General features: G+C 31.6%; 1 protein-coding gene across 1 annotated transcript in view; it reads left to right on the forward strand.

Moving 5' to 3' along the window:
• The first annotated feature begins 2,698 nt into the window (after positions 1–2,698).
• LOC127733063 (uncharacterized) overlaps positions 2,699–16,638 on the forward strand; it is a 33,863-nt gene continuing 19,923 nt past the window's right edge. Inside the window, exons 1-11 of the mRNA XM_052242326.1 lie at positions 2,699–2,804; positions 6,539–6,665; positions 7,126–7,191; positions 7,792–8,019; positions 10,365–10,479; positions 10,955–11,102; positions 12,048–12,168; positions 13,564–13,756; positions 13,937–14,081; positions 14,232–14,457; positions 16,014–16,178. Of these exons, the coding sequence (XP_052098286.1) occupies positions 6,573–6,665; positions 7,126–7,191; positions 7,792–8,019; positions 10,365–10,479; positions 10,955–11,102; positions 12,048–12,168; positions 13,564–13,756; positions 13,937–14,081; positions 14,232–14,457; positions 16,014–16,178 (1,500 nt within the window). The 5' untranslated portion in view covers positions 2,699–2,804; positions 6,539–6,572. The remainder of the gene's footprint in view (positions 2,805–6,538; positions 6,666–7,125; positions 7,192–7,791; positions 8,020–10,364; positions 10,480–10,954; positions 11,103–12,047; positions 12,169–13,563; positions 13,757–13,936; positions 14,082–14,231; positions 14,458–16,013; positions 16,179–16,638) is intronic.

Below are 16,638 nucleotides of genomic sequence, written 5' to 3' on the forward strand. Positions count from 1 at the left end.
TGCAAGTAAAATTTCAATGATAAGTCGCTTTCATTGGTACTTTCTCCCGGTCATATGTCTAACAGATCGAACCAGAACTCCCCTCTCAACCATACACCGTACAGTGACCTAAAGTTGTAAATTTCTACGTCATTTGGTCTCTGGTGGAGAGTTGTCTCTTTGGCCATCATACCACATCTTCTTATTTTTACATTTAGCATCATGCGCACTCTCACAGAATCGCAAAAGAGGCATGTAGATTTTGATCGTGACTGTTTTCAATCTGATATGCCAATTTTTATGTCATTGTCTAAGTTGTCCATGACATAGTTATTGACTATTCTCTTTAGGCCTATTTGTTAAGTATGCCCTCAAAAGTGTTCTATTTTTGGCGTTTAAACTTATAGCCTCGAACATTTCTGATGAAGATAACTCTAGAAACATAAGTGTAGCGCGCACGCAAATTAATACTATAATAGTATTAATTTTCGTGCGCGCTAAACTTATTATTCTTAACTAACATGCAATTAAAGATTATATTGCAGTGTAAAGAGGTCATTAGCGATAATAATTAGATGCAAAGCATATGACTAAAAAAAGTTACCTCAAAGACATCTGAAGGTCAATATATTGTCTTCAACAAGAGACAGGTGTCTAAATAATATTTCAAGCCCTAAATCACCCCAACGAAAATAAAGCTGCAATTAAGTTTAACAAATCAGAAATCTCCCATCAACCCCCATTCACCAAATGACAAATTCACCAGAAATGAGTTGCACTATATCATTACAATTGTCATTTTCATCTGCACAAGGAAATTTAACATCTGTATACTTATGATATTACATTTGTACAAAAAAATAATTTTATGTTAGATTTATTCATAACCTGTCTAGACTCGAGACGATTAAGTGTCCGAAATAATAAATATTGCATTTATACTTTTCTGGTTTTTAATTCCGTAATTTTACATTTAGCTGTCTTATGCTTTTGTATGTTTGTATGTTTGATTGCATTCTTTGGCGTTATACATTACATCTCCTTTGATTCCTTCCATTGTAAATGTTTAATATAAATTTTCAGCTCAATACTTTCACAAAATAATTAAAATGTGAAGTTTTTTCCATATCCCACATACTAAAACTTGTTGTGCAATACCTAAGTTTGTTACTTATCTCTAGTTTTTTTTGTGCATTTCAATGAAGAACAGCAAAAGAGAAAAGGTAAAACAAGAAAAACTATTTATTTACTAAAAACAAAGTTAAAGGAATGAGAATAACTATGATATTACAGGTATTCGAAGGGTTTCATCTATAAAGATAATGACCAATTCCGTAATGTGTAGCTTACAACGCTGCCCCATCCAAACCCTCTTATACAATTGTTTGGGGAATGCCATCGTCTGCACGTTATTTAACAAGACCTTATGGCAACTCTTAAAGTTTGTGCGTTATCTTAATATTAGAATTAAAAGAGCTTTTCTGTCCCTAAACTACATATCCTTTTTTGAACAATTGCATGTCAATTCTTTAAGGTTTATATACCAGTCTACTCTTTTTGGCAGAATCTTCTTTGTGATTCATTATTTTCTCGTCCTAAATATGCACGAAAGCGAAAGATATGCCACTGGAAGTAACATCAAACAACAACACCCCCCCCCCCCCCCGCGCCTCCAGATAAATCAAGATGAACTAGAAATATAATTCCGGTTCCATAATATTTTCTTTAATGAAATTAGCCTATCTGAGCTATATCAACCACCATGACACGGTTTGTTTTAACTAGGAAATAAACATATGTACACGCCTTGTGTAATGTTGTCATTGTATACGTCCTGAAGCTATCGACCTATCATTAGAGGTGTGATGTCAACAATTGAATACATATTTACATTATTATCTATAATACATATACAATATGTGAAAATATAAGTTGTTACGTCAATTTCTTACTGGTAGCCACAAAAATGTCTTTTCGAACTTTTATGATTTCAATATTCTATTTTTATCGTTAGTCTGACAGCCGATTGGGTAATAAAATTCAGGATAATAAAGATTAAGTTTACCTAAAAAGAGAAAAAGAACATTTTATACAAAAACAGACTAAAGTTACATGTTTATGCATTCAGTTGTTTTAGTGGAAGAAAAATTAATTACGAAATCCACAGAGAATCGTAGGTTTTGTTTTATATGAGAGAAGATTGAGTTTTTTTTATACTTATTATCAAGGTAAATTTTCTTTTCGCACGTATATCAAATTCACTAGTTGATCTGTTCAAACAAATATTAATTTGAAGGCAATTTTTCATGTGAAAAGCTAAATTTTCTTTAAAATATCCAACACTACTTCATATCGCTTATGAATTCCAACTTATAATAATTAAGAAGCGGTTTATTTTGGGATTTCAAATACCCACAAATGGTAGACGATTCCACGGCAGAATAGGTATAGACTCAAAGTAGCATCGGTATAGACTCAAAGCAGCATCGGTATAGACTCAAAGTAACTGTAAATGTATCAAAATAAACAGCCAATAACACCTCTACAAAGACACCGAAGCTATAACAGTACTAACATAGATTTAATGTCTTATGTATTGTTTTACGAATTCGTCAAATGGGAATCACATGTCACTCATTGTCATTAAATGATGTCACATGATCATCAATTAATACAGAACATTGGTGTTTTCATTCGAACGGAATCGGTAGAGGAATTGAAAACACAAAAGGGATTTAGATATTTTTTTGGATTTAATAGTCTACATTCGAACGAAAAACAAAAATATAATGTTTAGTGATTGGATTTAACAAGATTTTTACCCTGTAAGTACCTTCTTTTCTATTGCGTAAACATACATTCGGCAACATTGCACAAACAGCCTCTCTAAAGACCAGCAGAAATCAATTATCATTTTTTTTAATTTTTGGTTTTGGTTTTGTTAGATTTGTTCTGTGAAGTCAAGGGAAAGCTCATGGTAAAGTGCTTAGGGGTTTCCTTCAACATTGCACAAAAAGCATCTCTGAAGACCAGCAGAAATCAATTATCATTTTTTAATTCTTTTGGTTTTAGTTTTGTTAGATTTGTTCTGTGAAGTCAAGGGCAGCTCATGGTAAAGTGCTTGGGGGTTTCCTTCAACATTGCCCAAAAAGCCTCTCTGAAGACCAGCAGAAATCAATTATATTTTTTTTAATTTCTTTGGTTTTGGTTTTGTTAGATTTGTTCTGTGACGTCAAGTGCAACTCACGGTAAAGTGCTTGGGGGTTTCTTTCATCATTGTGATTTTTAAGGCTACCTTTAACATTTTTAAGATGATTAAACGTTCTTTGGATAGCTCTCAGTATCGTAATTATCGGAAAGTGAAGTGTTTCCATATTGTGAGACAAAAAACTCCATTAAGTCACTGTTTTCGAATTGTGACCTGCACATTACTTCTTATGACAACAAATTTCTTGAATATTTCGTCTGATGTTATACAAAAAGAAATTTGTAAAAAGAAATTTAAAAAAAGAAAAAAATGCAAATGTAAACACAAATTAAAACGCGTAAGGCTACATTATAATAAGTTATTACAAATTAAATATGCAATATCCGCCAGCTATGCATAACTGATATAAATGATCTCTTAAATAACTCAAAACATTTCAAAATTATGATTTATTGATAATTCTTTGAAAATAGCAAAAAATAGTAACAATTTCTGTGTCTTTAAATTTCCCTAGCATATAAAGCTTAAATAAACATCAAATACAAATGACAATCACACTCCTCTCTAAAAATGAGTTATGTTGTACCTACACAAGAGGGAAAAAAAGAAACACTTAACCCTTAGCATCTTGAATCTGATTAACATTTCTCTTTTTGAATGAAGTTAAGGTAAAGTTTGTTTAATCAAGGACTTATATATTATACTATTTAAATCCTTGGTTTAATGTTCCGTTTGAGACAGGTTTGAGGCTCGTGTGAGATATTTAAAAAAAAAAAACGCTTCCAGACGAATGCTTTTAGATGCATCATGAACCAGTGTACTTCTCCTGTTTGACAGAATGTCAAGTCTATGCCAATACAAATATCCTACGGACACATTATAAATATAAAAAAAACCCAATGTGTACAGAGAAATTGTTAGACATCTGCGTTCGTGTAAAACCTTCGTTGTAAACCTTTAGTTGTACGTAGCAATAATACTAAATTAGCCCGGTTTGATTGGAAAATATCATTGTGCTCGGCTTAGTGACGAATTGGAAATATTCAAAATATCTCTACAATAGTACTTTTATATAATCTAGAATGAATTTATATTTTGTGAACAAAATATCATATATTAGTACATTGCAGAAGTGAGTCAGAAAATATCTACCAAGTCATATGGTGACGTTAAAATATTTCGTATTGAAATTTTTTTAATTGCCTAATTAATATGTTTTAAGAAACAATTGACAAATGATTTGTCAAAACTACTGATTTATAGATTCTAATAAATAGGGTAATATATGAAGACTATGAAATTCCAAAGATAATGACCTATCAAATCTAAATAGAAATATAGATCATTATTGTATAAAACTGAAAAACTTCTCTAATATTCCTGAAATACAATAAAAAAAATTGACATAAAGTCCGTATTACGGTAATGCTTTGTTTTTGAACTTTAATTTTAGAAAGTGTTAAAAAAAATAGACACCATTTGAGTGTATGTTAAAAGGTTATTCCAAGGAGATTTCAACCACCCTACAATAACCCTATTGATTAAAGCCTTACAAATATATCCCCGATTATGACTTATAATTAATTGTTAGCATTACTTAAAAGATAGATGCCAGTTTTAAAGCTTGGCATGTTTACATCCGAAGTTCCTTGGGTCTTTCTAATTGTTGGGGTCCGTTGAATGGCATATAGTTGCTTACATCCGCATCCATCTAGTGGATATACGTCTAGATGGCACATGCAACCTCAAAAGGTCTCTATATTTTCATATTGATGAGGATATGATAAGAAATAAAGGCCCTATCCCAATGTATTCCAGTGCCAAGAATTTATATATTACAACAGCTCCTTATTTGTACACTAAGTTTTTTCTCTTGAACTTGTCTGTACTAAGTCGTAGAACAATACAGCTTCCGTCATTCTGTCTTATTTAAATAAAGTTCAAATGTAGCAACGTAAACGAGTCTGTTCAAAGTAATTTTAACGATGAATTGGAGGTGAAACATACCTTTTTAACATGATTATCCAATTGATTTTGATAATAAAATAGATTTAAAAAATCAGGCTGTTCTTTCCATTATGGATAAAACGAAAATTATCAATGTTTCATTAATGCCTATAATTCGGACATGTAACTGTCAATTATTTCTGAAGACATAAGTTTAGAAATGCATACACCAAACTTTAATCTAACCATAATCTTAAACTGAACCTAGATAAACCCCAAAGAACACTAAACTTGACTTCTAAAACAAAGGGGCATGAATCCTATGGTGAAACGAATGTGTGTTTTTTCTTATTCTACAAATTTTGGTGAAGGAATTTTTATCTCCAACAAGACTAGCCAATTATCAGACATTATAATTACTAGATATTGCTCTGACATCGCTATAAGTTTCTATTTATTGTTGCATTGTCGAATGGTTTTGCCTTTAAAGCTGACGGTTTTTACGTATTTGCACATTTTCTTTAATAACGAACTGTATCATTTCTTTACTGATTGAATTTTTTTTTTTTTTGCGCAATATTCAGTGGCACACACTTCATATATATTCAGGACACATGAACAATTAATGCAATAAGCATAAAAGATGTCGATTAGGACGAAAAGTGTACAATTTGAACTGCCATTTGAATTCAACAGTATGTTGGATAGGGATAGAAACTTGTATCATGCAAGTTCAAAAGTTGTTGCAATGCCTTTTGAACGAACAACTATCATGGGACTTTCCCTTCGTCGGATTTAACTTCAAAACCCGATGGATTATTAATTAGAGATATACACACTGAAAAACAAACTGAAACCTCTCAGCATGTAGACTTAACTGATGGACGAGAGAATTTCTGTTCCCCTATATTTCTTTACCCCATTCAACTCTTAAATTTTGTATGTTTGAGGGTTTTTCTTCTGCTTTAAAGTGTTCTTGAGATTCAGATTTTTTTGTTTATTTTTATTTTACATACATTTTGACACAATTTATGACCCTGCTTCCAAATTATGTATCGTCTTTTACTTCCTTGTTACATTTAGTAGTCATCCTGTTGGTAACATCATTGTGTGTGCATGTGTTTTATTGCGTGTATTATTTTTTCACGGCATGTTTATGTGCACGTAAAACTAGTTTAACAACACCACATTTCGTGGTGCCTGTACAAAGTCAGGCTATCTAGAACAAGTGTTGCTCGTTGGTTGTTTTGTTTGTACGTTCATGTTTTCTGAGGTTGTTGGTAGTTGGTTTGGTCTGATGTGCTGTCCAATGATTTTTGTAGCGAATTCCAGTTATCATCTTTATATATTATATAATAACTCTTGATTTGTTTTAGTCTTATGCCCTTATTATTCTAATTTCAGGAAGGTTGTAAAGAATAGAATTGGATAAAACGAAATGAAAACAGAAGATTTAAGTGAATTAGAAATTCTTGATGAAACTTCCATTGTCCAAACTTTAAGATGCAGGTTCAACAAAGACATATTTTATGTGAGTAAACATTTAAACTGCAAGTCGTTCTCAAACTTACTTCTAACTGATAATTTCTAAATGAAAAATTTGAAATTTCCAAACCCAAAAATTGCAAAGTATTTGAGAAAAAAAAAAAAAATGTGTTCCGTCATGTTGCTGAAATTGAATAAAAAAAATGAAACGTTTAATTTCCAAATGGTCTGCTCCACCTGAATTCGTCTAATGCTTTACAAAAGTGTCTCCTTGTTCTTATCTTATACCAATGGACGTTAAGCAAACATCAATCAATCAATCAATCAATCAATCAATCAATCTTGTTCATGCCTACACAGCTTTTTTAGGTGGTCTTCGTATTTTACAAACGTGTAGAATTAAACTTAAACATGTGAAAATGTATGTTAAATACTTAACAACCCTGAGTTGTACAAGTAAAATTTACATCTAATGTGTTACTGAAAATTGTTCACTTTTTTTGTAGACATACATAGGAGAAATATTGGTTGCCATCAATCCATGTAAACCACTACATCTATTTGACGAAAAGGTATAGATCTTTGTTAAGAATTTTTCTATTTTAGAACCACAACTGATTGAAGATATTGTTTTTTTTTTATTTAGATATTGATTGACATTTATTTCACAATTGTGCTTTTAAAGATATTATAAAATATTTGAAAAAAATTAATTAGTCCAATATAATGTTTATTGTATATAGACGTCGACATTTGTTAGCTAAACAAAAAAAAATATAAGTTGGACAGTATTAGGAAGAATACCTGCATTAAATTCAAGTAAAAGAAGTAGAATGGCTTTTCACAAATACGCCTATAATATAATTAAAAAACGAAGAAATATTTTCTATATATGACTCAGTTGCTAAGTTAAAGGTGAAATATGTTCACGTGGCCCATGCAAACAAATGGCTTATACGATCATCAAACATATTTTCGTACTGGAATATGAACATTTTCATATAATAGAACAATAAGAAACAATGAATCATACATTCATCTCTGCATTGCCTTTCAGAGTTTTGTTTCATCAGAAAAGCGCGATTGCGAAAAAAAATATTTGAAAGAATTTTTTAAATAAAATAATATCTTCTGTTTTCCTTATGTTTAAGTATAGTACCATTATTTCTTAGAATCATCATGACTACAAAAACCTCACCGTTCGTTCCCAAAGACCACCACATCTATTCTGGGTGGCCGACCAAGCGTTCAGGGCCATGCAAGATACCAAACGGAACCAATGTATACTGGTTAGTGGAGAGTCCGGGGCTGGCAAAACAGAAAGTACCAAGTACATGATACAACATTTGATGAAACTCAGTCCAAGTGATGACGAGTCTTTACTTGATAAGATTGTCCAGGTACTGTTTTAATTTAGCATAATGACATTATTTTCAGAAAATAATCAGAAGTTAGTCTACATTATTTCTTTGTAAGACAAACAAATTGTTGCATTGTGACTGATTGAGTACATGTAATTGCTTAATTGATCGGTATTGGGGCAGACCTTTTGCATTTTTGATTTGGCAATGTCGCTTCATCCATTTATTTTATATTTGTTCACCTAGCAACCCTAACGACTTATCAAAAAGTTGTTGCAGAGAATCTTTGCAATGAACTACCATTAAACGCTCCGAAAAAGAGGTATCTTATTGAAAAATAATATGAATCATTTTGAAGTTAATAGACTTTTTTTTTTACAAAACAATTGTCAAGTTTAAGAATTTTCCTTATTTTGAAATAAACTACACTATTTTTGATAAAAGTTAAGCTTTTTTAAAGCTTGTTCTGTTAGATTTGAAGTATCATAACTGATTTTTGTTGTAAAATTGTAGTATTCTGCAATGTCAATAAAGGCTTAATACCGTTCATGTTATCTTAATTTTTACATTTTTGTTGCAAAATGTGACAACGAAAGCAGTTACAAATTCTAGACTTGCCATGGTATTTATTAATGCATATTTTGTGATAATAAGTACATGATTTTTGTCAAACAATTTGTCCTTGTGACACTTAATTTCTAGAAAGATAATAATAATTAAGTCATTTCCTTTGCATTTACTACCACTGACCTATAAACATTCACCGATTGATGTTCAATATAGTTATTGCATCGGCGAACAAATGATATATGATTGAAGTAATGATTGCTTTTTCATGTTTATGCATGGGACTAATGATATAGTTAAGAGATAGTTCACCTTTTTTTACAGGTGAAGTGACAATTGTCATACCTGCACAATGATAAATGTACAATTTTGCCAGGGGAAATACCTAATATGAATAAATAATTTTAACTTTGCTCTTATAAGAAAGAAAGGTTTTAACCTTGTATTAAAGAAAAGTGAACAAGAATTAAATTTGAATATGTTATTGAACTGAACAAAATGAGATGACAGGCATGTACGGATTCAGAAATGTAAAAAAAGTGGGAGTGTTCAAAGGGTTTCGACTAAAAACGGAGGGGAAGCATAATTTTTCAACAAGATTAAAAAAAAAATCCTAACAAAAGGAGACACCCATGAAACTGGATTCAACGATGTGATAGAAACGTTAATGAGACAGCAGTACGACACTTAAATCAAATAAAAAAACAACACGAAGGAAACAGAATATCTCTTAATCACTGACATGCCCGTATACCATACGCTAATACTGTCACACATTTTGTAATATTTTCCGGTATCTGCGTCAAATATTGGTGAACAGACGTCAACCAGTTACAATGTAGCAGTCAATAGATACACACTATTTGTAATCTTATTACTTATTTTTACTAAAACAATAGACTTTTCATGATCACACAATACTGTGGTTTCTAACAAGTACAGTCATGACACGATTTTTGGGGAAAAAATGTATTTATTTCAAAATAAGGACATGTGATATGACTGCCAATGAGACAACTACCCACCAAAGAAAAAAAAATAAGGATGTTAACAATTACAAGTCATCTTTCAATCCCGCAAAAACCACACGTAAAAAAATAAAAGAGAAAACTATAATTTCCTGTTTTAATCTAATAACACCCTCACCTCCAAAAAAAAAAAAAAAAAAAAAAAACTGAGAAAAACAGATATGACATGATTTGTCTTTAATTTTACAGTATATATATAGTTGTTTTTTCCCTAATCCTGAATTCGAAACACAACAACTGGAAATATATTTTGTACCGTGAAATTACAAATATATGACTGAAAAGACAACTGTATTAAAATTATTTTAAAAACTACGGTTTCAACCCAACAGGCAAAGATCTGGATTTTTCTATTCTTTGGGACTCCTTTTGTTTCGGGCATTTACATGTACCTCGTCGTGTATACCAGTATAAATACATCCTTGGCTTTTTTTAATATTTTTTGGTTTGAACGATCCTTGTGAAGATTAATTTAGAAAAGCGCTTATAAAGTGCTATTTTCATTTAACTTTTTGGGGCCACGGTAGCCTTGTGGTATAAGTAGTTCAACTACTATACCACTTGCCTGCCAACACTTAGTCTGATGTTGTGAATTTGAACCCCGAACGTGGTAGCTGCGTTCGACGCAAACCTGAATTGTCTAAGATTCCAGTATTCTTGGTGGTTCTCTCCGGGCACTCCAGCTTCCTCCAACAAAAAATGGCCACCACGAAATAGCTAGTAGTGCTGAAAGTGGCGTCAAAACACCAAAAATCAATCAGTCATTTTACTTGTATTATATTTTGACAGATCAATCCACTGCTAGAAGCATTTGGTAACGCATCTACTGTTATGAACAAAAATTCAAGTCGTTTTGGTAAATTCATTGAACTGCAGTATGCCGAAGATGGATCGTTGTTGGGAGGTAATGAATGACTATAACACAAGTCTTTTCTCTTTTTATTCTTATGTAAATTACACCATAAAAAAACCACGATCTCGTTAATTTTTTTTTTCACTTTTAATTGTAATATATTTCTCAAGTAACCAAAAGGTTAAATGTATGGACGTGTTCCAATACATCATCACCATATAAACCTTCATCATGTAAAAAACTGAAAAAGTGCTTTCAAAATAATGTGAAAACAAAATATACAGAATATCACGAAATGGCACTGTCTCGATGCAAAATTGTAGCATTTAAAGTTCTTGTTTCTTCGTATTTAACAAGATAAAATTTCACAAACATCAATGCATCATTATAACTATTTACCACAAGAAAATGTGTATTCAGTTTTGTGGTTATTATTTCAAATAAATGTGACATAATATTGAACCGTCAATATTTTTTTGAATTATGCAATATAAAATTTGATTTTTTTGATAAATTTCTAAAACAGCTAAAATTGATGATTACATTTTGGAGAAGTCAAGAGTTGTCCATCGAAGTCCGGGTGAGAAGAATTTCCATGTCTTCTATGCATTATTTTCTGGGATGTCAAGAGACAGATTGCTCTATTACTTTTTGGAAGATCCTGATTGCCATAGGTATCTACACATAAATAAAGCTAGACCGAATGCCTATATTGTTCTTTAGTACCATTACATAAAATGTACACACTTACATGTACATTGTTATTCAACATTAAAAGTTAGTTATGCTCTTGTGTTGGGTATCATGACTACGAAAACATGTAACAAAAATATAAGAACATCATATATTTATGTGCGCTATACAATAAATGTCACAGTAAAAGTATAAAAATATCATTTTATTGTCATATGTATGTCTTTCCCCTCGTTTCCAATACTTATTTAAATGCTATCCTCGTGGTACAAAAACCGGTACACTAGACCATAATATGATTTAACCATTTAAATAAAGTTTCACCATAAAACAAATTTCAGATTTCCAATAATATGCTCTTTTCTTGAAGTGCACGTATGAATCACCTAGTTGTTGTTATGAATAATGTAACGTTGGCACCTTTGATATATGAGAATACTTATACAAAAAAAAAATGTTCAGTATCTGTAACAAATTCTATGTTTCTCTTCACCAGTCACAATATACATCTAAGGGGATCATGTGTATTTCTGTCCGTGTGTTCGTCTGTCTGTAACACATTCATGTAGCATTTTTCTTTGCTATATAGTCGTATATATTTTTTTTCTTCAAATAAATGTAAAAACATGAAGCCTACATGCTGAGGAAACGTAAATCTTTTAGTACGTTATATATTTATCGTGACTAATTATGGAAAAGAGTGATCTTTGAATACAAGTTAATGGCTGCTCTCGAATACCGTTGAATTTTGTAGAATTTAATATAAAACGGTCGTGTAACATGTTACCAAATGTGTTTTATTTTCAAAGAAATTGTTTTTTTTTAAATATGATATGATTTATGTGCGTACAGCACGTGTTTATGGAAAAAAAAAACATTCTTCAAAATATCCATAATGTTAAAATCACAATTTTTCAATTTCCTAGGATCATGAGAGATGATGATCAGAGTAGTAGTGTGTTCAAAGACAACGAAGAATATGAATACTACCATCAAATGTTTACAAATCTGACCAAAATTATGGCAGAAATAGGATTTTCTGAAGAGGTAATATAATGGTAAAACTATCTTAATACAGCATTGTAACTGTATCACAAAATCCAAGTTATCAAGTAGCTTTAACCTTATATATAGGTCGAAATAAGGTTACAAAGATGAATGCCATTTTGGAATGTTCTCATTTGCTTTTATATCCCAATGTTGCTATCACATTTTGCCTTCAGGTGTAAAAGGCTTAATACGGGAAAAGTTAAGACGATACCAAGGTGAAAGATAAACGCGTTTCTCTAATTCTTTGTCAATTTATCCCTTTCTGCACCCATTGTATAAAAAAAATTTAATCAACGTGTGGTTCGTTTGATCTCAGTTCTTCATTGGTTAAAATCCGATTATGACGTCGAATTTTCTTGCTTTCCTCTGAATTTCCTATTGTGACGGCATGAAAAAAGGCGACCATGCCTGATGACGTCACATAGAAAGAGCACATCTTTTTGCAGATCATTCGAAAAGAAGGAATAAGTTTGCCTGCATATTGTTTGAAAATCATTAGAGAAACAGATTCCACCACCAAATCTCGTGTAATACGATATTTATCCACTCTCGACAGTTAAATTTTAAATATTTAAAACGCTCGGCGAGCCTCGCGTTTTAAATTTGAAAATTTAACTGTCTCGAGTGGATAAATATCGTATCACACTCGATGCAGTGGTAGAATCTATATTTCTCTAATTCTTCGTCAATTTATCCCTTTCTGCACCCATTGTATAAAAAAAATTTAATCAACGTGTGGTTCGTTTGATCTCAGTTCATCATTGGTTAAAATCCGATTATGACGTCGAATTTTCTTGCTTTCCTCTGAATTTCCTATTGTGACGGCATGAAAAAAGGCGACCATGTCTGGTGACGTCACATAGAAAGAACACATTTTATTGCAGATCATTCGAAAAGAAGGAATAACTTTGCCTGCATATTGTTAGAAAATCATTAGAGAAACAGATTCCACCACCAAATCTCGTGTAATACGACATTATCCACTCTCGACAGTTAAATTTTAAATATTTAAAACGCTCGGCGAGACTCGCGTTTTAAATTTGAAAATTTAACTGTCTCGAGTGGATAAATATCGTATCACACTCGATGCAGTGGTAGAATCTATATCTCTCGAATATGGACACAACTCTATGGTCATAAGAGAACACGACAAAAAGACTAGCGATAGTCTACAAATCATTATACAAACTAAAGTTTAGCAACACAAACTCATTGAAAACCAAATATGAACTCGTGTATGGTACACAATTCTTGCTTGACTTTTGGCAACTTGCATATTTGAATCGAATAAATATTTATCACAGGAGAATTTATAGATCTGTTTTTTTATAACCGTAAGAAGAACATGTACACCAGAAAATATGTATGAGATTGTTTGCTTTATTATTACAGCACATCTCAGTCATATTCCTAGTCCTAGCGGCCGTGTTACATCTAGCCAATATTCAGTTTGTAACTTGTGAGGAAACAGATGGAGTGACCGTGGCAGACGAGTATCCCCTACATGCTGTTGCTAAGTTACTCGGAATAGAGGATGAAGTTGAACTAACTGAAGCACTAATTTCCAACGTCAACTACATAAAAGGTGAGTAAACAGTTACTTTATTTGTAATCCTACCGCGTTTCTCGTACCATATGTCGTCTATATTGTACACACATGGTGAGTTTTTTTAAAACTTTTTCTCTACGACAGCATAGAACGTTACACAACCACAATTAGTATGTTAAAATATATAACTTATTAACTGTATTTCTATTTATTAAGGGGAGAGAATTCAGTCGTGGAAAAACTTCAGAGATGCAAACAATAGTAGAGATGCTTTAGCCAAGGACCTTTATTCCAGACTATTTGGTTGGATTGTTGGACAGATCAACAGAAAAATATGGACAGCGAAGAAACGTCAATCGAAGTAAGAATTAAATTTCCTATTTTGATATAATCGTCAAAATTCTACTTTTAACTACTTAATTTATTATTATTCTTATTAACATTCTGTAATTCTGTAATAAATAAATACTTGGCATATATTTCTTTTAAAAACAAAATATACTCATTTCAGCATGACCAGAGGACCATCGATAAGCCTGCTTGACCTGTCTGGATTTGAAAATTTTACAAACAACAGCTTCGACCAATTTTTCATCAATGTGTCCAATGAAAGGTTACAGCAATATTTCATGGAATATATCTTTCCTAGAGAACAAAGAGAGTACGATATAGAAGGGATAGAATGGAGAAACATCATGTACCATTCTAATGATGACGTTCTAGATCTTCTGTTTAAGGTAATAGAGTACGACATAAAAAGAACAGAATAAATTGAAACATCATATACCATTCATGATAATGTTTTAGACCTCTTTTTTGAAAGTAGGAGAGAATAGGACAAAGGGAAAAGAATGGAGAAGCATAATGTACCATTTACCATTCATTTTAATGTTGTTTACTTGCAGTGTAAAGTAAAATGCATGAAAATAAGTTGTGGGATAGCAATAAGATATTCACATAATCTCAAAAGTAGTCCCAATTCATTAAAAAGCCTTTGTAACTCCATGCGCGTATATATGTATTCTCATATTTCTGGCATTTTCAGAAACACAAATTATTTATGTTTGAGAATTTTGTTATACATGTAGTTTTGTTTTTCGATTTTTGCTAAGATGATTGATACCTCAGATGTTTCTTTATACTTGAAACTGTTGTAATTCATTTTCTTAAATTCAAAGTTTTAAGGGAAACGAATTTATCTGTAGACAATCTCATAAAAACAGAAATGATTACTTGCAAAGAATTTTATAATATAACATTCACAATAAATGATGAATAGGCGAAACGTTAGAGTCGTTTTCTACTTTTATTTTCGAATCTAATTAATTATATATATATACAATTCTAGGAGAAGGTATTTTTTGTTATATATTAACATCATAACAGCACGAGAATGATGTATAAGGCATCGAAAGGGAAAAAAAGTCCCTATATTTCATTTTTAATACGCGTTGTTGTTATGCATAAGTTATGCATATTACATATCATAAATGAACAATACTTCCATCAAATAATTCAAAGTTTTTGCAAATGAAAAAATAACAATATATCTCCGGAAATGGTACGAAGACTGATTGTGTCATTGCGAAATGAGGTTGATCTAAAACATACGTCAGACTTTATTAATAATATTTCACACATTTGTATTTGAAAAAGGTCAATACTACTCAAATTATATTTTAAAGTCTGCTTACAATTCCGGAACATGAGCAGAAAAATATGCCTTCCCTTCGGAGACATCTGATATCACTTTCTCGCTCGCCCTTGCTACCGTTCATATCTTTTTGTATTAGCTGTGTGTAAACCTCTGTTTTTGGTTTACACTCGTTTATACTCGTCTTTTAGCATTTATCTGTGTTGCATGATAATTTCGATTTTATGACCCCCAACTCGCCTGCCCTTTTTTCATAGATTTTTCGGTATTTTTGTTCCGATATTTTATACACATTGTATGCATTTATTTTAGGTTTATTCAGTAACTCTGCAGGTAGCTCACTATTTTCTCATTTAGAATATCAAGCTGTTGAATATAGTTTTTTTTATAGAAATGTCTAGATCAAAATGGCTGCTGTAGTAAACAATTGCCTGCTAATGGACAAGGAAGTATAACTAGACATGCTACTTTTCCCTCAGAAACCGGAGGGATTCTAAAGGGAAAATAAATAAACATGTTACCTTTTCCAACGAAACCGGATAGAATCTAAGGGGATATATACCTAAATACGCTACTTTTTCATAGAAACCGGATGGAATCTAAGGAGATATATAACTAAACATGTTACTTTTTCCTCAGAAACCGGATGGAATCTTATCATTATTGGACGAGGAGTCTCATTTTCCACAATCCAGTGACAAGAGTTTAGTACAGAAGCTGAATAAATACTGTAGTGAAAGTGATAGATATATTCCATCACTAAGAAACAAAACCTGCTTTGAAATTCAACATTATGCTGAACAGGTTTGTAAAATAATTTCACAATTCAATGCTTTAAATTATTTACTTCTAAAAATTAATTTGTACGGATCAGTGTAGAATTTAGGAATGAAATAAGGACGGTATGCATTGCAGTTAATAGTACTGGTTTGCCAGAGTATAATGTATAAAGGTCCAAGTATAATCTAGAGTTCTGATCCAGTTAGGAGACTGAAATATTGTGATACCTCAAAACATATAAGAATATGAAACGTTTTAGATTTAATAAGTCTTGTCTTTTCAGATTGGCGATAATACCAGCCCCCTATTCTGATATTATTCTCGCGACGGATGGTATTGGTTTTTTCTTTTAGATAAGAGTCCTGCATCTTTTTTCTGTTCCTTATTTGCATCTATAGGACTTCAACGATTGATAGTATTGGACTTCCAATACCTTGTTCGAACACTACTAGTTAGAATAAAATTTTCACAATATGCACCAAAT

Source organism: Mytilus californianus, unplaced genomic scaffold, assembly GCF_021869535.1.
Source record: "Mytilus californianus isolate M0D057914Y unplaced genomic scaffold, xbMytCali1.0.p SCAF_3, whole genome shotgun sequence".
Classification (NCBI taxonomy): domain Eukaryota; kingdom Metazoa; phylum Mollusca; class Bivalvia; order Mytilida; family Mytilidae; genus Mytilus; species Mytilus californianus.